General features: G+C 43.0%; 1 protein-coding gene across 7 annotated transcripts; it reads left to right on the top strand.

Annotated features, from left to right (window-relative positions):
- Positions 1 to 101: 101 nt before the first annotated feature.
- Positions 102 to 25,406, top strand: ablim2 (actin binding LIM protein family, member 2). Of its 7 annotated transcripts, XM_058078211.1 has the most exons (21): positions 2,241 to 2,401; positions 5,608 to 5,757; positions 7,888 to 8,071; positions 8,793 to 8,905; positions 8,969 to 9,095; positions 9,187 to 9,280; positions 10,716 to 10,803; positions 10,877 to 10,959; positions 11,307 to 11,384; positions 11,464 to 11,610; positions 12,105 to 12,219; positions 12,607 to 12,804; positions 20,502 to 20,609; positions 21,245 to 21,298; positions 21,655 to 21,692; positions 22,358 to 22,451; positions 22,522 to 22,580; positions 23,511 to 23,562; positions 23,944 to 23,951; positions 24,040 to 24,120; positions 24,871 to 25,406. In XM_058078211.1, the coding sequence occupies exons 1-21, from the start codon at positions 2,386 to 2,388 to the stop codon at positions 24,982 to 24,984; spliced, it is 2,001 nt and encodes a 666-aa protein (XP_057934194.1). In that variant the 5' UTR covers positions 2,241 to 2,385; the 3' UTR covers positions 24,985 to 25,406. The 7 variants fall into 7 exon arrangements, 2 of the variants coding, with proteins under 2 accessions (XP_057934194.1, XP_057934193.1); XR_009130372.1 differs by lacking the exon at positions 2,241 to 2,401 and adding an exon at positions 102 to 365 and having other exon boundaries at positions 10,877 to 10,935; positions 23,502 to 23,951; XR_009130374.1 differs by lacking the exon at positions 12,607 to 12,804 and adding an exon at positions 19,585 to 19,656 and having other exon boundaries at positions 10,877 to 10,935; positions 23,502 to 23,951.
- The last annotated feature ends 599 nt before the right edge of the window (positions 25,407 to 26,005 follow it).

Genomic DNA, 26,005 nt, shown 5'->3' with positions numbered 1-26,005 from the left:
TTAATGAGCTGTGATTATTGCTTTGTTAGCACGGGCATTATTTTGGTGGCCCAACTAGGAAACAAAGGCTATATCCTTTTACCAATTGACGTGTTTTGCCCAGCGGGTCCACGCCCAAGCTGCCCGAGTTGTAGAGAGAGGCGTTGCCGCAGTGTGTCTGCAGCAGGACGGGGTATTATCCTCACACATCCATCAGTCACATCCACCCGGGACCCCCCTCCTCATCACCGCCACCCTAGCTACATACTTCTAAAAGGGGAGGGGGTGCGGCGGGAGGAGGGCCTCAGCTGCTGACATCCTTCAGGGGTCTTTATTTCCAGCATCATCCGACCACTGACTGCAGACCGGCAACATGAGCAGTACTGGTAAGGAGCGCCCATTGTGTTCAATCATGCTGTTATACTTCTCGGAAGGAGGCGGGGCCTATGTAGGCCAAGAAAGGCCGGTTTGGTTGAGGAATTTACCACACGGCTGACCCCATTAAAAAACACAAATAAGCAGATGTGGCCCCCAACCCTCAGTTTGGAAAACCCGGGTCTAGACTATATGTTTATTATTGTGTGGCGGCGGTTTGCTTTGTTATTGTGTTAAGAAATGAATACATCATTAAATAAGGGAATTGAAATAGACTATAGTTTTATTGTTTTCTCAAATACAATAAAATCAAATAAAACTGTCAGCAATATCAATAACTAATAACAAACACTAATAATAATCAATGAATGAGTTTTGTCAAATAATCACAGTAGTGTTATTGTGTTAAAGTACATGGAAATGTGCACCTAATAATAATAAAGTCTGACTTGATTTATTATTCCTTGAGTCATTTTTAATGACGATAATAACTAATACTTTAGAAATGAGGTCATTTACTTATTTGTATTGTTTTCAGTGGACTTTATTGCGTTTATTTGCTTTTTTGGACAAGTCTTGGAAGTTGGCTTTTTGAACTCCTGATGTCCACCCTCAGGGTCCGGCCTTGCAATACAGCAGGACCTTTGACCTATGACCCAGGTGTGAGGTCATCAAAAGGTCCTGCTGTATACAGGAGCACCCCAAGTTAGCATCCTTACCCCGGGTGTCCACCATCACGCTCTGGGGTTGCTTCAGCTACAACCAACCACCTAAGTTGGAGGTGGTCCAAGTCCTGGTCTACGGCCTCGCAGTCCCCCAACTGCTTTGAAATGTCTTTCTCCTAAATAAAAGTAATAGACGAGCAATCTTGCTTAAATGAAACCAAATAATCTGCCAACAAGCGCTGACATGGCAGAATATTTCGTTTATTTTAAGAAGCGTGTGTCAAATGTGAGTACTACTACTACTACTACTACTACTAATAATAATAATACTTGAGGAAGCAAACATTCTGCTTCATGGCCCAACAGCGACCTTGGGTGTCCTGAAAGGTGCTTTGAAATAAAATGTATTATTATTATTATTATTATTAACAGAACCCTGAAAAGTGTTATCTGTAGTACCAGTTAGCATCTTTACACTTGGTATCCACCATGGGGGGCTGGACTCAAGCCAGACATGGAGCGTCGAGGTAGTCCAAAAGTACTCCTCCCTGGCCTTACGGGACCCCCAAACTTGGGTGCCAGATACTTCAAGTTAGCGTCTTTCCTTCTGGAGCGTTTTCCAATGTCATGAAATCAGTTCCTTAAAGGTGTCGGGTTCTTCCAGAATCTGCACCTTATCCAGCTGTGTTTCCTTGGATATGTGCTTCCTGCCAAGACAGTTGGTAATTGATTCCACCCACGGCCCGCCCCACTCTGCTGTGATTGGTCACAGCTTCCTAACGATGATCGGAGCCCACTTTGTAGGATAGTGGGTATAGGAGTAGATGAAAAATGAATAAAGTGGCAGCTCATCATCTTCTGGCTGGAGACCCCTGACTTAGGAACCCCTGGTGCTCATCCACCCTCACCTGCCCGCATTGTCGGACACACTTTGTCAGTGTGGAGCCCTGACCGGACGTGAGGGCGCCATGTTTAGGAAATGTAGGCACTCTTGGCACAACATCAGTCGTGGAAATGTGGTGATTACACGTCAATTATGATTGGCTAATATTTACATATAATATTTACATCTGTTTGATCGTCTGAAACATTGAAGTGCGACCAGCAAGCCAAAAAAGCCACCACTCCACCACCGTACATAAGCATAGCACACATACATAGGTGTGTGTGTAGGCTCTTTCTATTTATAACGCATGTCTGGAATAACAGAGAGAAAGCTAGCGAGCGAGCGAGCGAGCAGAGCAAGTCACATGACATCCAGCTCATTCCGGAGCTGCAGATAGAAGACAGACATTTATTATTACACCACGAGCCCACAGCACCTTCACCGGCGCCTGAAACGCAACTATTTGTTTGGACGAGCAAAATGCCAGAAGAAAATGGTGAGCATGGCGATTAGCCGATATTTGTCTATATTCTTCTATATTCTTCTATATTCTTCTATTTCTGGAGCGGGACGCTGTTATGTAACGCAACGCTCAAGTGCCTCTGTTTGACTCCGGGGGTCTTTAAATTGGTTGTTTACATGTGAGCCCTTCCCAAACTGAGGGTCCGGGCCTAAAATAGGGACCATTTTAGATTTTTTAAAAATCATTTTCGCTCATGAATACAGGAATACTGCATTTATCAAAAGAAATAATGAGATATAAAAATAATAAATATAATATAATATAATAATTAGAAGTAATGTATTTGACTCATAAAAAATATATCAGGACATAAATACATAAAGTAAATTGGTCATTAAACAAATAAAGAAAAACGTAATGATATAACGACACAAGGAATTAATAAAAAAAAACCAGGATGTAAATAAAACCAATTGGGTATTATATAAATATGTTGAAATAAAATAATAGTGATAAAATATACTACTATACTGTACATGCTGCATTAGGCGTGCTTCAGTCAAGCACTGAGTGGAATTTACACGTGTATTGGATATTGGGTATTACATATTGGGTATTACATATTGGGTATTACATATTGGGTATTACATATTGGGTATTACATATTGGGTATTACATATTGGGTATTACATATTGGGTATTACATATTGGGTATTACATATTGGGTATTACATATTGGGTATTACATATTGGGTATTACATATTGGGTATTACATATTGGGTATTACATATTGGGTATTACATATTGGGTATTACATGTTGGGTATTACATATTGGGTATTACATATTGGGTATTACATATTGGGTATTGGATATTGATATTGGATATTGTAATACGCTACACAACGCTCTTGGTTAGGAGAATGGTTGTTTACCAGTCAGGACAGCAACTCCTCTCCCCAAAGGGTCCTTGCAAATGAAGGAGACTGTTTGCCAGCCTTGGGCGGCTGTGGCGAAGGCGCCAACGTTCAAACATTGTTTAGGCATTATTTCCCGACCTCTTCCTGCTGCGAGTACGAAACCCAGCCAATGATAGCATTTGGCCAATTTTAGCTAGCAATGTTAGCCATCATTGAATGTATAGCAAATACATAGTGGCTTCACGGAGAGCACGTAGTGTGTGTGAACACACCGTGGACATGGACAGCGTATGTGGACATGGACAGCGTATGTGGACATGGACAGCGTATGTGGACATGGACAGTGGGTGTGGACATGGACAGTGGGTGTGGACATGGACAGCGTATGTGGACATGGACAGTGGGTGTGGACATGGACAGTGGGTGTGGACATGGACAGTGGGTGTGGACATGGACAGCGTATGTGGACATGGACAGCGTATGTGGACATGGACAGCGTATGTGGACATGGACAGCATATGTGGAAATGGACAGTGTGTGTGGACATGGACAGCGTATGTGGACATGGACAGTGTGTGTGGACATGGACAGCGTATGTGGACATGGACAGCGTATGTGGACATGGACAGTGGGTGTGGACATGGACAGCGTATGTGGACATGGACAGTGGGTGTGGACATGGACAGCGTATGTGGACATGGACAGCGTATGTGGACATGGACAGTGTGTGTGGACATGGACAGCGTATGTGGACATGGACAGCATATGTGGACATGGACAGTGGGTGTGGACATGGACAGCGTATGTGTAGCCCTGACTGGGAACGTTTGGACACCCACGTATCAGCCCTGACTGGGAACGTTTGGACACCCACGTATCAGCCCTGACTGGGAACGTTTGGACACCCACGTATTAGCCCTGACTGGGAACGTTTGGACACCCACGTATCAGCCCTGACTGGGAACGTTTGGACACCCACGTATTAGCCCTGACTGGGAACGTTTGGACACCCACGTATCAGCCCTGACTGGGAACGTTTGGACACCCACGTATCAGCCCTGACTGGGAACGTTTGGACACCCACGTATTAGCCCTGACTGGGAACGTTTGGACACCCACGTATTAGCCCTGACTGGGAACGTTTGGACACCCACGTATTAGCCCTGACTGGGAACGTTTGGACACCCACGTATTAGCCCTGACTGGGAACGTTTGGACACCCACGTATTAGCCCTGACTGGGAACGTTTGGACACCCACGTATCAGCCCTGACTGGGAACGGCGATGTCGGCGGCAGTAGCATGTGACCTGGTACGTGGGTGCCATGTTTGTCCACCTCTGGGAAGTTGGTGCCTTTCAGAAGGAATAACAGCCAGCATGGACTTTTCACGCCCGTCTGATAATATCCCACGGAGGGAAAACAGCATGACGTTTTTATAAATGATTTCAATATGGAAACATAGCTAGCTCAATAGCTAGCTGAATAGTTCTTATTCATGTATATATGAATATGACAATAACATGTTCTATTTTGCATACATGCAACAATAACATGTTACATTGATAATGTCAGATTTATACTATGTTCCAGTGAAAGAAATGATATTCATAAAGTGTCATATTTACACGAGGAGAACTAGTTGCCCCAGATAAATATGAATATGAATATGAATATATATGAATGAAATCATGAATTTATTGGAAAGATTTGTGAGTCGCCATGAAAATGACTTTCTAAATTGAACCCCCATTAGTGAGACTTGCCCCCCCCCCCCAAGAACTGACCCCGAGAACTGGGGTCCGAGTGGGCCCATCCGAGCTGTGTCCACAAGGTGGTGGTGGCAAACCCCTACCTGATGGCGGACCCCCCAGGCCAGGGCTGCCGTCTTGTTGAGCATGGATGGCTTGTGGGGCCCCTGAAAGTGGGGCCCCGTCCCCTGTCTTTACAGTGGGGACTAAAACTGCTGTCACCATTAAGACTTGAATTGAAACTTATTCCAAGAAGTTTATTCAAATCGTTTTCAAATGTAAAACATATAAAAATAGAAAATATAAAAATATAAAGTATATATATAAAATAGAAGTCGATTATTCAAATTCCAAAAAATATGCATCATAACACTAAAATAAGGATGCAATTTCATGCATCCTATTGCGAGTCTTCCAGTCTCTAAAGACCTAGACTGGAACCCCAGAGCCAAGTCGGTGTGAGCGTTGAAACCGGTCGGATGACAGAAATGTTTCCTGTGAAAATAAAGACAATTAAGCTGATCCCCGAAGGCGTGGCCGGTTACGTGACGAGCTGTTTGCTTTGTCTAGTGATTCAGCCGCAGGCGGTCCAAAGCCCCGTGGCCCAGCAGAAACCAGGAAGAGGCCCCATCGCCTGCCAGAACTGTGGAAAACCTTGCAAAGGGGAGGCCCTCCGAGTCCAGAATAAACACTTCCACCTGAAGTGCTTCGTTTGTAAAGGTAGGTGGCGTCCACGGCAGGAACCTGGCGTCTAAAAGCTAGCGTAGCAGCCGTCAGTCCGACACCTACCACGGCCTCACTTGGCTAGGATGGAGACTTATTCATTAGCCTAGCTACCTATCTCCTAGCAACCTTCTATTTCCTGGTAACTCCACTTCCAGGTATAAAAGCTTCCTATGGGTGAAATACCTGATTAGGTCCCCGTGGTGGAACGGGTGCTCTTGAAGACCCTTACGTCTTTAGCTTATAAAAGCTTCCTGTGGGTGAAATACCTGATTAGGTCCCCGGGGTGGAACGGGTCCTCTTGAAGACCCTTACGTCTTTAGCTTATAAAAGCTTCCTGTGGGTGAAATACCTGATTAGGTCCCCGTGGTGGAACGGGTGCTCTTGAAGACCCTTACTCCTTTAGCTAACACATGAAGATGAAATCAGCTGTTTAGAAGATACTAAGGTTCCGTGGAGTCGGACATATTGACCTGATGCTCCTTGCCAGCCTTGGGAACGTCATCCTTGGATACTTCAGGGGAACCTTGGTTAGCATCATGAATTCATTCCACAAGATCCGACTCTAACTGAAACGGACCTTAACCCAATCAACTTACTGAATAAGAAGTCCCGTAAAGTTCCAGAAAGCCACAAATGTCAACACTAAACAGGAAGTTTCACGTGCAAAAAACAATCTGAAGAGCATAGATTTGTTCCCGTTTTTGACATGAAATCATCAAATCACGCTAACCGGAGCAGATGCTAACCGAGGTTCCGCTGTTTTAGCAGTCAAGGTGACACAAACAAACACGGCGTGTGTACGTAAGCTAGCACGGTCATACCACAAATGACATCGCCCGCGTATATTTAACCCAGAGGACACGGTGGCGTGCTAAAACGCACAAAGCGTACGTAAGTAACCCCGCTCGAGTGGCGTTCATACGCCGCATATAGCATCACTGTAAAGGATATTTAAAGCGCCGGGACTGCACGCCTTTCTCAGTGCTAACGTGGCCTCTGGTCATGGCTAATAGCCACCCTGGTAGGGGGACTGGATCAGTACTAGACTTTTAAGGATACTGGACTGGATCAATAATGGATGATTCCTGCCGGTGCTATGATGCTATTGTCTGTGTACTGTATATTAGTTATGTAGTATATGTGGATGTGACTACATGTTATACTAACATGGTAGCATACCTCTGGTCATGGCTAATAGCCACCCTGGTAGGGGGACTGGATCAATACTAGACTTTTAAGGATACTGGACTGGATCAATAATGGATGATTCCTGCCGGTGCTATGATGCTATGATGATATATATATATGCTACTGTACTGTATATTAGTTATGTAGTATATGTGGATGTGACTACATGCGCCCCGGATTGGCTGGGGACCCCTTCCAGGGTGTAGTCTTTGAGGAAAGCTGGAGTATCTTTTGAGTCCGAGGTCCAGTGAGCAGTTTTGGGTCATGAAAATAGAGGCGCCCCCGCCTGCATACAGAATATTAGCAAGGTGATGGCATCGAGGTTCCTGGCAGATTTAGTACCCAAGTGTACGCGTGGACCACTTTCACGTGTTGGCAAGGTCCTTAGGGATGGTTCGATTCCCCATGCCGGCCAACACATCAATGTGACCTCCAAAAGTGCACGTCGGCCCCTTCCTGTTTACGTGCTGCCGTGCCAGCCAACCCACTTCCACAGAGGACAGCAAAAAGTGTCTAAGTGGCTCTTCTTACACGGGGGTCAGGCAACGACATTTTGTTGGCTATTTCACTGATGTGTTATTGTGTTATTGTGCAATGACAATAAAGAAAGTCTATTCTATTCTATTCTATTGTATTCTATTCTATTCTATTCTATTCCGTTCTATTCTATTCTATTCTATTCTATTCTATTCTATTCTATTCTATTCTATTCTATTCTATTCTATTCCATTCCATTCCATTCCATTCCATTCCATTCCATTCCATTCCATTCCATTCCATTCCATTCCATTCCATTCTATTCTATTCTATTCTATTCTATTCTATTCTATTCTATTCTATTCTATTCTATTCTATTCTATTCTATTCTATTCTATTCTATTCTATTCTATTCTATTCTATTCTATTCCATTCTATTCTATTCTATTGTGTCTCCAGTGTGCGGATGCCAGCTGGCCAATGGCGGCTTCTTCCTGCGCCAAGGAGAGTACATGTGCACCCTGGACTACCAGCGCCTTTACGGGACCCGCTGCTTCAGCTGCCAGGATTTCATAGAAGGGGAGGTGGTGTCCGCCCTGGGAAAGACTTATCACCCACAATGCTTTGTGTGCGCCTCTTGCAAGTAAGTGGAACGCGACCAAGATGAACCTCGTCATGTCCTTCACTCCCATACCATCGTACTAAAAAGCAAAACATATAAATATATATATACATATATATATACATTAGGGCTGTCAATCGATTCAAATATTAATTGCATTTTGTCCACAGTTAACTCACAATTAATAGCAGATGGAAATAAGTTTGTATCTTTAATAAGTAGGGCAAATCTCTGTGTGGTAAAGGGTTCCATGTGCAACTACAAGGATAATTACATCCAATTTTATGAGAAGGATATCAATTTGGGAACTATGGGCCATTATTTCTAACAATACATCAGCAAGCATATTTTTGTATGACTATTTTTCTTTATTATTAGCATATTAGCTCTTAAACCTGCCCACAAACGTTCAGCAAATGTGAGACCTCTCACTCTTACATGTTTTTGTTTGTCAGCTCAAAATAAGTTTTTTTTATTTCTGATAACGATTTTAAATTCAAATGTTTTTTTTTCAGTATTTTTGTCATTCAACCTTTTGGCTTTTTTTCCAAGGGGGGTTGATTCAAGTGGAAATATATATCTAAATATAATATTTGATAAATAAGTAAATATAAGTATAACACCCCCAGAAAAATGGCACATGAAGTCCATCTTTTGGTGATGGACGCCCCCTACGTTGTTTGCCGAGAGTTTTGCCGATATCCTTTAGTTTCTGACGCCACGTCTTTGCTTTCCTTTTCAGGCAGCCGTTTCCGGCCGGTGGCCGAGTAACCTTCAACGGCAAGGAGTGTATTTGTCAAAACTGTAGCCAGCCTCTTCCCGTCAGCGGCCCCGCGCCCGTACAAGCCGCCCACAGTCAGTATATTGGTACTGATTCATGAGCGCATGTTGGTAAATACCCCATGTTTTTGGGCGCAGACTGCTGCGGCTGCGGGAAGGAATTCACAAACGAACAATCGCTGGTAGCGCTTGACAAGCACTGGCATCTGGGCTGCTTCAAGTGCAAGGTGTGCAACAAGGTCCTCAACGCCGAGTACATCAGCAAGTACGTCCATATTCACCAGCAAATACCGCACATTTTCATTTGTGGTCTCGGCCAGCTAACCTGGGCCGCCATTGTCTGGTTTGCCCCCCAGGGACGGGATACCCTACTGCGAGATGGACTACCATGCCATGTTCGGCATCCAGTGTGAGAGCTGCAGGAAGTACATCACCGGGAAAGTCCTGGAGGTCCTGCATGAATACTTGATACTCTACATCGTAGTAACATTTTCAGAAAGCCAAAGAAAAAGCAAAAGAAACATTTTGTGATGATAAGCGTGGAACAGGAAGTAGGACTTATTGCAACAATCCACTTCCCAAGTACGTTACGTGGGACGTATCACAGACCTTCTGGTGGGCGTCCACTAGCCTCCTCGCTACAACTCGTAATAACTTTCTTTTTGTGTTCTTCAATACATGCTGATCTTTTTATAGACAATCTTGGAGGGGATGTTAGATGAAGTTGTTTTACTTCGGCACCCCCAAAACTCCCCAAAAGGCACCCCGCCTTGCCCTGTTATACATCGCAAAGGACCAGTTACAGAAAAAAAGTCCAGAGCCTAAAAAGTTATTTTTTAACATCATTGGAGGCGTGAAATGACGGTCATGCAGTCTTTAGATCCTTTACAGTGCTATAACACAATATGGGACATTTGGTCGTGGTCGTGGTCGTGGTAATGGTAATGGTAATGGTAATGGTTTTATTTCATTTGAACATGCATCAGATTCCAATTGAGTAGGAAGAAGCAAAGCTTATTAAATCCTAGCCCTCCATCTGGTACTTTTACAATCACTGTTACATTTGTTCACTTCTTGCTTTCCTAATATAACTGAAGTTTTTTTTGTTTTTTTTTTAATCATTTTTTATTTTTATTTGTATTTATTTTATTTTTTTCATTTCTTCAGAGAAAAAATGTCATGCAGTTTACTTTGTAGGGGAACAGAATCGATGGCGGATTATTATTGTCATGTTCCATGTTCCATTGTTCTTGTTATGAGGCCATTTCAACTAAGAACTAAGAACGTTGGTTGAGGTCTGGTGCATTGGTCGTGGTCCCACCAACAATGCCGACCCCTAGTGGCCAATTAGAATACTACTTTCATCAGTTTGGTTAACAATGCCGACCCCTAGTGGCCAATTAGAATACTACTTTCATCAGTTTGGTTAACAATGCCGACCCCTAGTGGCCAATTAGAATACTACTTTCATGAACTTTTTGCTTAATTCAACAATTGTTTGCATTGAGATTTGACTTTCAACCAGTCTGATGATTCCGATGGCAAAGCAACATTTGTCAACATCTTGCCATCTGAGTTTGTAGCCAAAGAAAAAGCAAAGCCCACACAAACCGCATTGAAGTGTTGCACTAAGTTGTGTTTCCTGTTCTATAGTTATAGTCTATAGTTAATGACTGTTCTATAGTCATTATAATATGGTAACATATGGTATCATGGTAATATATATGGTAATAATATAATATAATATGGTAATATATATGGTAATAATATAATATGGTAACATATGGTATCATGGTAATATATATGGTAATAATATAATATGGTAATATATATGGTAATAATATAATATGGTAACGTAATATGACGTATTTCCTGGCGTCAGCAGGCCGGAGAGAAGCACTACCATCCATCGTGTGCCCGCTGTACTCGCTGTGAGCAGATGTTTGCAGAAGGAGAGGAGATGTACCTCCAAGGTAGGAAGTACAGCCATCGTCTGCTGTAGGGTCAGACCGTCCCCCCATAAGGTGAGCTGGTTCTCGTCCTTAGGGTCTTCCATCTGGCATCCTCCGTGCAGACAGGCGGCCAAGCAGGAAGAGAAGAGTAAGGTAGGGGAACTTGGGGATACACTTGTCCACCCCACGGGGCAAAAATGGCCGTCCCAAAACAACCAAAGGCGGGATCTGGGGGGCAGCAGGTCTCGGACCCCAGATGGCTCCTTACCCGCGTATCTAGGACAGGTCTGGGGTCCCGAGGCCTGGGGTGCACGCCACTGGCTTCCACCCGTCAACCAGCAGGACTGCCTTCAAGGCCCCTGAAGTCCCTGGTCCCTGGTCCCTGGTCCCTGGTCCCTGACTTGGAGGTGCATTCTCAGAAGAAAGCTCATCTTGGAGAAGAGACCCGGCAACCCAAGACCTCATCCTAGAGGACGGCGGTGTCCCAGACCTGAATGAATGCGGTCATGTGATTGTGGTTTTAGGTGACCAGGACTTCATCAGAGAGCATCACGTCCGTCCCGGCGTCCAGCGCCTCGGGGTCGCCCAACCGAGTCATTTATGTAAGATGGCTGCCACTCCGCCGGCCCGGCTACAAATTGGAAGAATCTTGACTTTGGGTCTTTTTATTGACGTTGCCAGGCTAAGCTAGGAGAGGAGTTGCTGGACTACAAAGACCTGGCCGCCCTGCCCAAAACCAAGGCCATCTACAACATAGACCGACCTGACATGCTGTCCTACTCGCCGTACGTCAGCTACCCCGCCCAGGAAGCCACGCACCATGGCGAGGTACGCCTCATCGGCATCTTACTACTTTACCATTCTCCCAAACCTTCTGGGGAACCTTCTTCTTGGAACGTAGTCAACCTTCTTTTCCAGAATACTCCTTCAGATATGTTTGACATCAATAAATAATAATATTATCTCCACATTGGATCATAAGAAAACTCATCAATTCATTCATTTTCTATCGCTTATTATCCTCACGAGGGTCGCGGGGGTGCTGGAGCCTATCCCAGCATCATTCCCCCCACATTCATACCTATGGACATTTTTTTTTGGGGGGGGGGCAATGAACCATGTGAACCAAAAGCATGTTTTGGAATGGGGGAGGAAAGCAGAGTACCCGGAGAAAAGAACATGCAAACTCAGGGTGGGATTGAACTCGGGTCTCCTAGCTGTGAGGCCTACATGCTAACCACTCGGCCACCATGCAGCCTAATGAATCAAATAAAAATGTCAACTTCTGCGTATGAAGCAAATGATGACGTGCTTTCTTGTAGGGCGACGGAGAGAAGTCCCCCTGTCAGATGAGACCCTCCAGTCCAAGCTCCAACAGTTCTTTGGGCGGCTATGGACGTTACACTCCATCACGGTCCCCCCAGAACAGCAGACCAGGTAAGTCCATACGCCCGACACCCGTCATTCCCTCATCAATCACAATTATGATGATTGATCATTGATTTTCAATCAATGATCAATCAATGATTTTCTGTACTTTTGGAGTGTTGTATTATGAAATGAAGTCATGACTTATGACTTATGACTATTGTCAAGATGGTTGCAGCTGCTGATGTCATCCACAGGTGACAGGACCACTCAAGGTTCCTGTTCCCATGCTTTAGCAAGGCAATAGGCTGCTAAAAAAATACATAAGAACACATTTGTACACAAACTAAGGGAACATGTTAACCAAAACACATGCTAAGCAGGGCGTACACTAACCAAGACTCCACTGTATCATTATTTGATTTATCATTCTTTGACTTGTTAATTGACATTCAGGAGCAGAGGTTTATCTCGGCAATAGACCCAGCAACCAGACCCGTGACCCCGGTAGACCGGAGCCCCCCGTGGGCGGTCCCGGTGCCGGTCCAAAGTACCCGGCCACAATAGGAGGTGGCGGTGTAGGGGCGTCTTTACACCTGAACCCCACCACTCTCTCCATGCTGCAGCAGCACAACTTCATCCCCTACTTCAGAGGTAGCCCCCCCCCCCTCCCCAGCGGACCCCATCACATCCCTGCTGGCGTTGGACCGTTTGCTGGAGTGGTTTTATAGTCCTGGTATTTACTCTAGTCCACCATCAAATGATTAGATTGGCTTCAGATGTTCTAGCGTATCTTCCAATGAGCATCATGTCAGCTAAATGTACTTTTTTCTCATGACATGACATCATCATTTTCATCACTTTTTTCTCATGACATGACATCATCATTTTCATCACTTTTTTCTCATGACATGACATCATCATTTTCATCACTTTTTTCTCATGACATGACATCATCATTTTCATCACTTTTTTCTCATGACATGACATCATCATTTTCATCACTTTTTTCTCATGACATGACATCATCATTTTCATCACTTTTTTCTCATGACATGACATCATCATTTTCATCACTTTTTTCTCATGACATGACATCATCATTTTCATCACTTTTTTCTCATGACATGACATCATCATTTTCATCACTTTTTTCTCATGACATGACATCATCATTTTCATCACTTTTTTCTCATCAAACTCATGATTTCTCACAAAATAATAGCAACCGGGAAAAGTATGTATTTAAATACATTTTATGATGATAAACAAAAAAATGTTACTATGCAGCAGACGCTAACTGAGACTCCACTGTAATATTATATAGTATTATATATAATATTACATAATATATATATATATTATATGTGATATTATATAGTATTCACAAGGTGTGTCACAATATCTGATTTGCTCCATAGAACAACAGCATGAACGGAGTGAGCCCTTTTGTCAGTCTATATAGAGTCTCTTTATCTCAGTGGGTGGAGGCGGGGCGGCTAGCATACACACAGCGTATGCTGAGTGTAACACAGTAGAAATGAAATAAGTAGATTGCAGTATATTGTGGATATTTTGTCTCTGTTCTTTTCTCAAAGGTAACGTTTGTCTTGATGGTGTCGTGACATTCCAAGTATTCCACATAATATACCTCATATACCTAATATAATATTACACCTTTTCAGTGATCATTGGGGCATTTAATATACCTAATATAATATTACACCTTTTCAGTGATCATTGGGGCATTTAATATACCTAATATAATAATACACCTTTTCAGTGATCATTGGGGCATTTTGTCTCATATTTGTCTCATAATATTATATTATAATATTACAAGTTTACCCTTTCCTCGTTTCCAACCAGCCAGCGGTCTATCGTCCGTACGGGAAGCACCGCATCGTGGGGTGATACTACCAACGTTTTATGCTAACCATGTTGGCTTGCTTGAACTTTGCTTTCATGCTAACACCACGTATGACTCCTCAATACGTATGACTCCTCAATACGTATGACTCCTGAATACGTATGACTCCTCAATACATATGACTCCTCAATACGTATGACTCCTGAATACGTATGACTCCTGAATACGTATGACTCCTCAATGCGTATGACTCCTGAATACGTATGACTCCTCAATACGTATGACTCCTGAATACGTATGACTCCTGAATACGTATGACTCCTCAATGCGTATGACTCCTGAATACGTATGACTCCTGAATACGTATGACTCCTGAATACGTATGACTCCTCAATGCGTATGACTCCTGAATACGTATGACTCCTGAATACGTATGACTCCTCAATACGTATGACTCCTCAATGCGTATGACTCCTGAATACGTATGACTCCTCAATGCGTATGACTCCTGAATACGTATGACTCCTGAATACGTATGACTCCTGAATACGTATGACTCCTCAATGCGTATGACTCCTCAATGCGTATGACTCCTCAATGCGTATGACTCCTGAATACGTATGACTCCTGAATACGTATGACTCCTCAATGCGTATGACTCCTGAATACGTATGACTCCTCAATACGTATGACTCCTGAATACGTATGACTCCTCAGTACGTATGACTCCTGAATACGTATGACTCCTGAATACGTATGACTCCTGAATGCGTATGACTCCTCAATACGTATGACTCCTCAATACGTATGACTCCTGAATACGTATGACTCCTCAATACGTATGACTCCTGAATACGTATGACTCCTGAATACGTATGACTCCTGAATACGTATGACTCCTCAATGCGTATGACTCCTGAATACGTATGACTCCTGAATACGTATGACTCCTCAATACGTATGACTCCTGAATACGTATGACTCCTGAATACGTATGACTCCTCAATGCGTATGACTCCTGAATACGTATGACTCCTGAATACGTATGACTCCTCAATACGTATGACTCCTCAATGCGTATGACTCCTGAATACGTATGACTCCTCAATGCGTATGACTCCTGAATACGTATGACTCCTGAATACGTATGACTCCTGAATACGTATGACTCCTCAATGCGTATGACTCCTCAATGCGTATGACTCCTCAATGCGTATGACTCCTGAATACGTATGACTCCTGAATACGTATGACTCCTCAATGCGTATGACTCCTGAATACGTATGACTCCTCAATACGTATGACTCCTGAATACGTATGACTCCTCAGTACGTATGACTCCTGAATACGTATGACTCCTGAATACGTATGACTCCTGAATGCGTATGACTCCTCAATACGTATGACTCCTCAATACGTATGACTCCTGAATACGTATGACTCCTCAATACGTATGACTCCTCAATACGTATGACTCCTGAATACGTATGACTCCTGAATACGTATGACTCCTCAATGCGTATGACTCCTGAATACGTATGACTCCTGAATACGTATGACTCCTCAATACGTATGACTCCTCAATGCGTATGACTCCTGAATACGTATGACTCCTCAATGCGTATGACTCCTGAATACGTATGACTCCTCAATACGTATGACTCCTGAATACGTATGACTCCTCAATGCGTATGACTCCTCAATGCGTATGACTCCTCAATGCGTATGACTCCTGAATACGTATGACTCCTGAATACGTATGACTCCTCAATGTGTATGACTCCTGAATACGTATGACTCCTCAATACGTATGACTCCTGAATACGTATGACTCCTCAGTACGTATGACTCCTGAATACGTATGACTCCTGAATACGTATGACTCCTGAATGCGTATGACTCCTCAATACGTATGACTCCTCAATACGTATGACTCCTGAATACGAATGACTCCTGAATACGTATGACTCCTGAATACGTAGGACTCCTCAATACGTATGACTCCTGAATACGTATGACTCCTCAATGCGTATGACTCCTGAATACGTATGACTCCTCAATACGTATGACTCCTGAATACGTATGACTCCTGAATACGTATGACTCCTGAATACGTAGGACTCCTCAATACGTATGACTCCTGAATACGTATGACTCCTCAATGCGTATGACTCCTGAATACGTATGACTCCTCAATGCGTATGACTCCTGAATACGTATGACTCCTGAATACGTATGACTCCTGAATACGTATGACTCCTCAATGCGTATGACTCCTGAATACGTATGACTCCTGAATACGTATGACTCCTCAATGCGTATGACTCCTGAATACGTATGACTCCTGAATACGTATGACTCCTGAATACGTATGACTCCTCAATGCGTATGACTCCTGAATACGTATGACTCCTGAATGCGTATGACTCCTCAATACGTATGACTCCTCAATACGTATGACTCCTGAATACGTATGACTCCTCAATACGTATGACTCCTCAATACGTATGACTCCTGAATACGTATGACTCCTGAATACGTATGACTCCTCAATGCGTATGACTCCTGAATACGTATGACTCCTGAATACGTATGACTCCTCAATACGTATGACTCCTCAATGCGTATGACTCCTGAATACGTATGACTCCTCAATGCGTATGACTCCTGAATACGTATGACTCCTGAATACGTATGACTCCTGAATACGTATGACTCCTCAATGCGTATGACTCCTCAATGCGTATGACTCCTCAATGCGTATGACTCCTGAATACGTATGACTCCTGAATACGTATGACTCCTCAATGCGTATGACTCCTGAATACGTATGACTCCTCAATACGTATGACTCCTGAATACGTATGACTCCTCAGTACGTATGACTCCTGAATACGTATGACTCCTCAATGCGTATGACTCCTCAATGCGTATGACTCCTCAATGCGTATGACTCCTCAATGCGTATGACTCCTGAATACGTATGACTCCTGAATACGTATGACTCCTCAATGCGTATGACTCCTGAATACGTATGACTCCTCAATACGTATGACTCCTGAATACGTATGACTCCTCAGTACGTATGACTCCTGAATACGTATGACTCCTGAATACGTATGACTCCTGAATGCGTATGACTCCTCAATACGTATGACTCCTCAATACGTATGACTCCTGAATACGTATGACTCCTCAATACGTATGACTCCTGAATACGTATGACTCCTGAATACGTATGACTCCTGAATACGTATGACTCCTCAATGCGTATGACTCCTGAATACGTATGACTCCTGAATACGTATGACTCCTCAATACGTATGACTCCTGAATACGTATGACTCCTGAATACGTATGACTCCTCAATGCGTATGACTCCTGAATACGTATGACTCCTGAATACGTATGACTCCTCAATACGTATGACTCCTCAATGCGTATGACTCCTGAATACGTATGACTCCTCAATGCGTATGACTCCTGAATACGTATGACTCCTGAATACGTATGACTCCTGAATACGTATGACTCCTCAATGCGTATGACTCCTCAATGCGTATGACTCCTCAATGCGTATGACTCCTGAATACGTATGACTCCTGAATACGTATGACTCCTCAATGCGTATGACTCCTGAATACGTATGACTCCTCAATACGTATGACTCCTGAATACGTATGACTCCTCAGTACGTATGACTCCTGAATACGTATGACTCCTGAATACGTATGACTCCTGAATGCGTATGACTCCTCAATACGTATGACTCCTCAATACGTATGACTCCTGAATACGTATGACTCCTCAATACGTATGACTCCTCAATACGTATGACTCCTGAATACGTATGACTCCTGAATACGTATGACTCCTCAATGCGTATGACTCCTGAATACGTATGACTCCTGAATACGTATGACTCCTCAATACGTATGACTCCTCAATGCGTATGACTCCTGAATACGTATGACTCCTCAATGCGTATGACTCCTGAATACGTATGACTCCTGAATACGTATGACTCCTGAATACGTATGACTCCTCAATGCGTATGACTCCTCAATGCGTATGACTCCTCAATGCGTATGACTCCTGAATACGTATGACTCCTGAATACGTATGACTCCTGAATACGTATGACTCCTCAATGCGTATGACTCCTGAATACGTATGACTCCTCAATACGTATGACTCCTCAATACGTATGACTCCTGAATACGTATGACTCCTGAATACGTATGACTCCTCAATGCGTATGACTCCTGAATACGTATGACTCCTGAATACGTATGACTCCTCAATACGTATGACTCCTCAATGCGTATGACTCCTGAATACGTATGACTCCTCAATGCGTATGACTCCTGAATACGTATGACTCCTGAATACGTATGACTCCTGAATACGTATGACTCCTCAATGCGTATGACTCCTCAATGCGTATGACTCCTCAATGCGTATGACTCCTGAATACGTATGACTCCTGAATACGTATGACTCCTCAATGCGTATGACTCCTGAATACGTATGACTCCTCAATACGTATGACTCCTGAATACGTATGACTCCTCAGTACGTATGACTCCTGAATACGTATGACTCCTGAATACGTATGACTCCTGAATGCGTATGACTCCTGAATACGTATGACTCCTCAATACGTATGACTCCTGAATACGAATGACTCCTGAATACGTATGACTCCTGAATACGTAGGACTCTTCAATACGTATGACTCCTGAATACGTATGACTCCTCAATGCGTATGACTCCTGAATACGTATGACTCCTCAATACGTATGACTCCTGAATACGAATGACTCCTGAATACGTATGACTCCTGAATACGTATGACTCCTGAATACGTATGACTCCTGAATACGTATGACTCCTGAATACGTATGACTCCTGAATACGTATGACTCCTGAACAGTATGACTCCTGAATACGTATGACTCCTGAATACGTATGACTCCTGAATACGTATGACTCCTGAATACGTGTAAAGTGCCACATGAAGTGCCAAGTTGAAGTTCCAGTGACAGTCAGCCATCAAGTTAGCATGCTAGCTCCCCATTCTACTCCCTGTGACGCTAACCAGTCACGTTTGTAGAGTTTAAGATGCGGTTCCTCGCTTTTATTGCCAGTGGTTTCGACATTTGTGGTTTGTTACTTTGAGGCGAAAGCAAATGGAAGTTGTACAGACTTAGTGTTTTTCCTTGAAGAGATAATAAAATACTTGCGGAAATACGAGTGTACTCACTAGCTAGCCACGTATACATGGACCCTAGTACTCCAATTGCATTCGCTTTATTTGCTCAAACGGAAGGAATGTAACCTTTGTATACATCGTATATCATTCCCAAAGAAAAGTGGCAATCCCAATGAATATATAATGGGATTCCCAGGGGTGGAATATTCCTTTCCCCGATCCCATTGAGGTATCTTGTTTTCGGAAAGAGGAAAAACTGTTGTGACGTACTGCACATGCTCAGAGTCCTATGTTTTGGTCTTAAAGGGTTTTTTCTCACGCTTACTTGACCTCCATTATCGTCTCTCAGGATTCAAACAGGACTCGCTACCTGACACTAAAGCTAGGACCTCCTTGCATCTCACTTTACCTTCTCCAGATGGTAAAAGACCACTTCTCCATCTTGTCTGTGAATGGTTAGCAGATTTTGTCATGTGGTCCCAGTATTGTGGTTTTCATATGAAGGGTCTCCCTCTGTATCGGACCATTGTGTTTTGTCATGTGGTCCCAGTATTGTGGTTTTCATATGAAGGGTCTCCCTCTGTATCGGACCATTGTGTTTTGTCATGTGGTTCTAGTGTTGTGGTTTCTCATCTAAGGGTCTGGCTCTGTATCGGACCGTTCTGTTTCATCTGGTTTCTGGCCATCAGTCTGTGTACTCGTTATGCATGGCTTCATTACTGCTGCTACGGAATCATGCATCCGGAAGCCTCGCTTCCCAGCAAGAAAAAGGACATTTTGGGAGTCCTGCCTGGGGGGGGGGGTGTTCTTATGGGAATATTTTGGTCACAAGGTCGGACTGTTGGTCTTTCATGGTGAAGTTAGCTAATTAGATCCATTCCATCCATTCCAGTGATTCCAACAGAAGATGCCTAAACAAGCATAACGTACTTGCCAGTGTTTGTACGCCTCAACAACAGCTTTTTATTGCACCTTGCATTCCCCCGTGGCAGCAGCTTTTTCACGTTTATGGCAACTCCCCGAAGACGTGGACCACCCCCACCCAGGGGGGCGTAACAGAGTTCTTGCATCCCCTCACGTGGTTTGCTGTGTGTACGTTTTTGTGGTGGACTTCCATTGGATGTGTGTTTCTTTTCCCAGCCTTTCCTGTGACGCCGTACTCGCTTGTAGTACACGTAGTACACGTAGTATACGTAGTATACGTAGTATACGAGTACGCCGGCTCATGTATTCATCTTGTCTGTGTTTCATGTTCCCAACTTGGAGGGAGCGAAAGTGGTCGGAGTACTCCCAGCTTATCCGCCTACTCTGACGGAAAGTCGCCTTCCTCGGGGACGACGTACGTGGCGGCCCCTCGCCATTTCCACATACCAGGTAGACCACCAATGGAACGCCACATTTTTCCTTTCAGCATATTTTTATCAATTCACATTTTTTGCTCCTTATTCCCATGACATTTTTTAGTTTATTCACTTAGAAATATAATTTATATCGGAAATCATTTTTCAGATATATTTTTGTCTAAAATACTTTTTTCTCCATACTTTTTTGTTTGTTTTTTTTTGGGGGGGGGTGTATTAATTTTGGAATTTTCGCATTTACTAAAGAAAGTAATTTTGAAGTCAGTCCCATTAATTTAATTGTTTTTTTAAAGCAGGTGTTTTTTCAAGTTTATTCATTTTATTAAAATAACTCATATTTTTGTTGCAAGTTTTTTGGTTATTCACACTTTAAAAATTGCTTATTGTATTTTACATTTCCATTTCCTGCATTACCAACTCAGTTTAAGTAATGAAAGGGTCTTATTTGATTGTATACGATGCTAAGCTAATTGTCTTCTATAACAATGAATGGTAATATTTCTACATCACATTTTGCATGTGAACTCTTCCAAAATAATCACTAACTCATTCTTCTTTTTCTCCATTTTGCTTTCCTTCCGTCTCTCTTTTCTCTCCTCTTTTTATGCTTATTTCCATGTCCCTCTTTGCCTGTATTCCCGTTTTCAGAGCCTGTGGTCAAAGATAATATCTATAGAAAACCCCCCATCTACAAACAGCATGGTACAGTCCGCTTCCTGGATTTTAACCTGAACTTTTCCTCTCTTGCATGCAAATTTCCACGCTTGCGTTGCGTGCATTGGCGATCTCGCCAACACTCGGGCAGCAGCATTCTTTACGAGAAGTGGATAGCAGAATTAGCATCTTTCAAAAGTGTTTCTAGATCATATGTCATATCATATGTCAGTGTGAGTACCGGACGTGATTATGAAAATGCATGACTTTTATTCTTATGAGCAGTTCCCATAAATGGAATGATTCATGTCATTCAAGCATATTTTCATTCTAATGTTAATATGAAAAAATCAAAGACCACGCCAATAACGAGTTCGTCCTTGTAACATTCTGATGTTTCTCAGCTTCTAGAACTTCCTGGCAGGATGGCGAGGACAGCAAGGTGAGTACGCATTAGGCCCGGTCCACACGCAAATGTGGGGGGGGTGGGGGGGTTGTCGGCTTGTCGTCAAAGCTCACTTCTGGTCACGTGATGGCGACAGGTCGGTGATGTCATTGTTTTCAGAAAGAAGCGACAATCCGGCGTTTTTAGATTTTCCAAAAATAGAGCGTCGAGTCCCCCAGAACGCCGTTTCCACGCGTACGAAAGGTTGAAACGATGGAAACATTTCTGTGTGGACGGGGCCTTGGAGGCTACGTGCACGGAAGCGTTTCCCAAATCCGTCGCCATCCCGTTCCCAGGCCCATCCAGACCTAGGACAAAGTGGAATTACATTTCCAAATATCAGGAGATTGTCATGCGAGTGGAAATATTGTCATGGAGGCTCACTTCTGGTCACATGATAGCAATGGGTCGGTGACATCACGGTTTTCATAACTGACTACACGGAAATGACACGCTTAGCGTGAGGTCAGCAGGCGTCTGCAGTCCAACGTGGCGAGGAGGGGGCTGGGCCAGAACTCCCAACCTACCGGTGGTCCGATGCCGGAAAGCAGGCGATGTGAGGATGTCGGATACGAGCGGCGTCCATTTGTCGTGGATGTTTTGGCCCGTTGCAGTTTCTGTTGCCTGTGAGGGCGTGGCCTGACGCCTGCGTTCTGTTTTAGAGGACCAGCTGGATGACGGATGGACAGACCACTCCCGAAGATCTGGACCCACGCAAGTCAACGTGTAGTTTGCCAATGAAAACCTCCAAGCCAAGTGAGTACGCTCCGGCAAGATGGCGGAAACGGACCATGAAATATCAACTTTCAATGTTGCTTTTTGTCAGGTTTCCCTCGGAATAAGTTTGCATCTTTACCCGGATACGGAAGGAATGGCATCGACAAGGTGAGCTACCGTTATTAGCTAACAATGCTAGCTCGGTGATGTCATCTGTAAATACTATGTCTATGAATTCCCATGTACAGTACTCTCCTGTTTAGCACCACTAATTGCTTCCCGACCCCCCCCTGATAAGAGAATGTCCGCAATGTTTGGAGTTTGTAGAAATCTCTTTGACTTTCTAAATACGCTTTTAGAAGTCTCCTTATTTGATCTTTACATCAGTGGTCAACAAAGTTCTCACTGTCATAAATGCCACCCCACCCCCACAGCGCAGACTATGGGGTCATTGCAGGGACAAGAGATAAGCTAAGCTACTCGGATAACTAGTTAGCCTCCAATTGATTTGCTTTGAATGGAGTGGGAAAAATGAACAACGTAAGAAGACAAAGACTAACCACTTCCACACGGGGTGGGAGGAGAACTGTCTTTTGTCAAGCACAAACACTGTCTGCAATTTTAGCACATATTTCTCCAAGTCCCAAAGTCAGCTGGGATAGGCTCCAGCGTATGACCCCGATGACCCCAATGACCCCAATGACCCCGATGACCCAATGACCCCGATGACCCCGATGACCCCAATGACCCCAAGCGGCATAGGAAGTGGATGGAATGGATGGGTGGATTTCTCTCATGTTCCCAAATATTTATAATATATGAATAAATATTGATAATATTTCCCATGGAACGCTGTCGTGTTTAAAAATTCCAATTTCTATTTAATTCCCAATTCCCATTTCTCTCATTTTCATGGACGTTTCCTTTGTTAAAAATACAAGATTGCACACTGGAACGTATTTATACTCATGACTTTCTATTATTGTACTACAAATGTATTTCTATGAAAGCTCTCCTACTTTCAAATGCGTACTTTTCCCCACATATTGCTTTGGTGAAGTACTATACTGCGTACGCGTTTTTTTACAGGCTGCTGAGATGGCGGAGGATGACGCTGATCCAGACTCTCAAAGTTGGGGGGGGGTGAGAGGTAATTAGCGTCCTGCTTTTCATTTCTACGCTGTCTTGGTTAAGGTACAATATCGGCCTTTGCTACGCCGAGTCTTGCGGTACAAATGAGGATGCGGATGGACGAGGCCGTTGACTCACGTGGGGGCTATTATTATTCCACACTGGGGGGTTTATAGCCCAGGAGTTGCTCAATCAGCACTTTGTCCCATAAGGTCAAAGGTCCCATAATGATATTTTCCCAACGCTTCCACGGGCCGGATGAAATTGCACTATGTGCCAGATTTGGCCCCCCCGGCCGTGAGTTTGAGACAAGAGCTCTAATGGGTTGTAAATGACATCACTTCCTGTATTGTTTGATGATATTGACCAATTGTCCTATTTTCCCTTCTTTGTCTCCCAGAATACAAGGTAAGATTCCCGTTATTTGGGTAATATTATTCATCATGATAAAGAATATCCCAGTAGAATAACTAATAACTAATATCATTTGCTGCAGGTGTACCCTTATGAAATGCTGGCAGTAACCAACAGAGTGAAAGTGAAACTTCCCAGAGACATTGATCGCACTCGACTGGAGGTGAGTACCAATGATTGGAACGTCAACGTTAACATTTGCGTTGATGTCCCGTATTTCCATCACTTCATTTGACCTGTACTTTTATTGAATATGGCTACTTTTCCAAGACACGAGCAGTACTTTTTGGTACATTTCCATGAATTCTCTTCAAGTCCGAATTTTCCATCGTTTCCGGGTCAGTTTTCCTATTTTGAAAGCACGTTCCAATTAGAGGCGCTCCCATCGACCGGCCCCCAATCGGGATCGGCCCATATCAGTGAAAAAGCACCATGTCGACCATGTATATACCAGTACCCGTACCAGTACATTATGGAGACGCTATAGTAGTACTTCTGGTGCAGCAGGAACTCTCCTTGTGGGCGGGGCTGGATAAATGTCAATCAGCATTTTTTGATGTATTCAGACAAACTCTGCTGTTTTTCCAAATATTTTCCCTTCTTTTCCTATCTTGAAAATTCCATAAGATATTTCTGCATGCCATTCTGTGCCAGGTTCCTAAACAATAATTCATATGAGGACAAAATATGATCATAAAGTTTGAATTGACTGTATGGTGTTTGTATGGTGTTTGTATGGTGTTTGTATGGTGTTTGTATGGTGTTTGTATGGTGTTTGTATGGTGTTTGTATGGTGTTTGTATGGTGTTTGTATGGTGTTTGTATGGTGTTTGTATGGTGTTTGTATGGTGTTTGTATGGTGTTTGTATGGTGTTTGTATGGTGTTTGTATGGTGTTTGTTTGTTGTTTGTAGCGCCACCTATCGCCCCAAGACTTCCAGAGGGTGTTCGGCATGAATCTGGAACACTTTGACCGCCTGGCCCTGTGGAAGAGGAACGACCTGAAGAAGAGGGCACGTCTCTTTTAATTCAAACGATAACAAAGACTAAATGCCTTGCCGTCCTACTATAGAACAGCCATCTTGTCCAATATGGCCGCCCGCTTGTGTGATGTCATACGATGAAACACTGAAAGGCTTCACGGCCGTCTGGCTTCTCTATGAGCTCCTGGTTGTTTGCTTGCATGACGACTCGCCTGCTTTTCATAGTTTAGCACTAAATCAGAACACGGGGAGCCTCCATTTGTTTGCTGTACTGCAAATACAAAGATATAAATATTAGCATATTTATATATATATGTGTGTGTGTGTATATTCTTTTAATCAAGTACAGTAAAAAAATGGCATATTTCAGACATGGTTGCAAATGATTGGTGATTAAATGGTGATTAATTATGATTCATTTGAAAGCTGTGATTAATCAGATTAAAAAATGTAACTTTTGTTTTTGACATTTGTATTTCTCGTTTCATTGTTTTTTAATACTAAAAAAGATATCAAATAGATGAAAATATGATGACAAACTCATCCATTTCAATTTTTTATAGTTAAAATAAAATAAAACTCAAACTTTAAATTTGACTAAATGTCATTGATTATGGAAAATGATGGAAAATGAATGTCCTTTCATTATTTAAAAGTCATAAAATGTATCACATTAGTAGAACAAAAATAAAACTCAGTGATTTCTAGTGCAACTGCATTTCCATATAGTAATAAGTATGTTTTTCATTATTTTATATTTTGGATTTATGAGAAAACCAGATGAAAACAAAACTGAAATCAAATAAAGTGATGACATATATGGACTTCCATCGATTTTAACGTTGATCATTTGATGATATTTCTTTGACTGTGGAGATATTTAGTATTTCTTCAAATAAATCTTAAATAGAAGTCAGTCAAAATGCTCAAATTTGACATGACTGCTAAGATTTGGGGTGTTCCATATGTTGTTGTATTATGACAACTTTATTGATGTTCATTTCAACTGTTGTGTCCTGCACTCGGTGACTCATAAACTTGCATACACTGATGATGAGGATGAGCT

The sequence above is a fragment of the Doryrhamphus excisus genome, chromosome 7 (genome assembly GCF_030265055.1).
Source record: "Doryrhamphus excisus isolate RoL2022-K1 chromosome 7, RoL_Dexc_1.0, whole genome shotgun sequence".
NCBI classification, from domain to species: Eukaryota; Metazoa; Chordata; class Actinopteri; order Syngnathiformes; family Syngnathidae; genus Doryrhamphus; species Doryrhamphus excisus.
The sequence above is the reverse complement of the archived record's forward strand: the minus strand, read 5'-3'. Positions and strand labels throughout refer to the sequence as shown.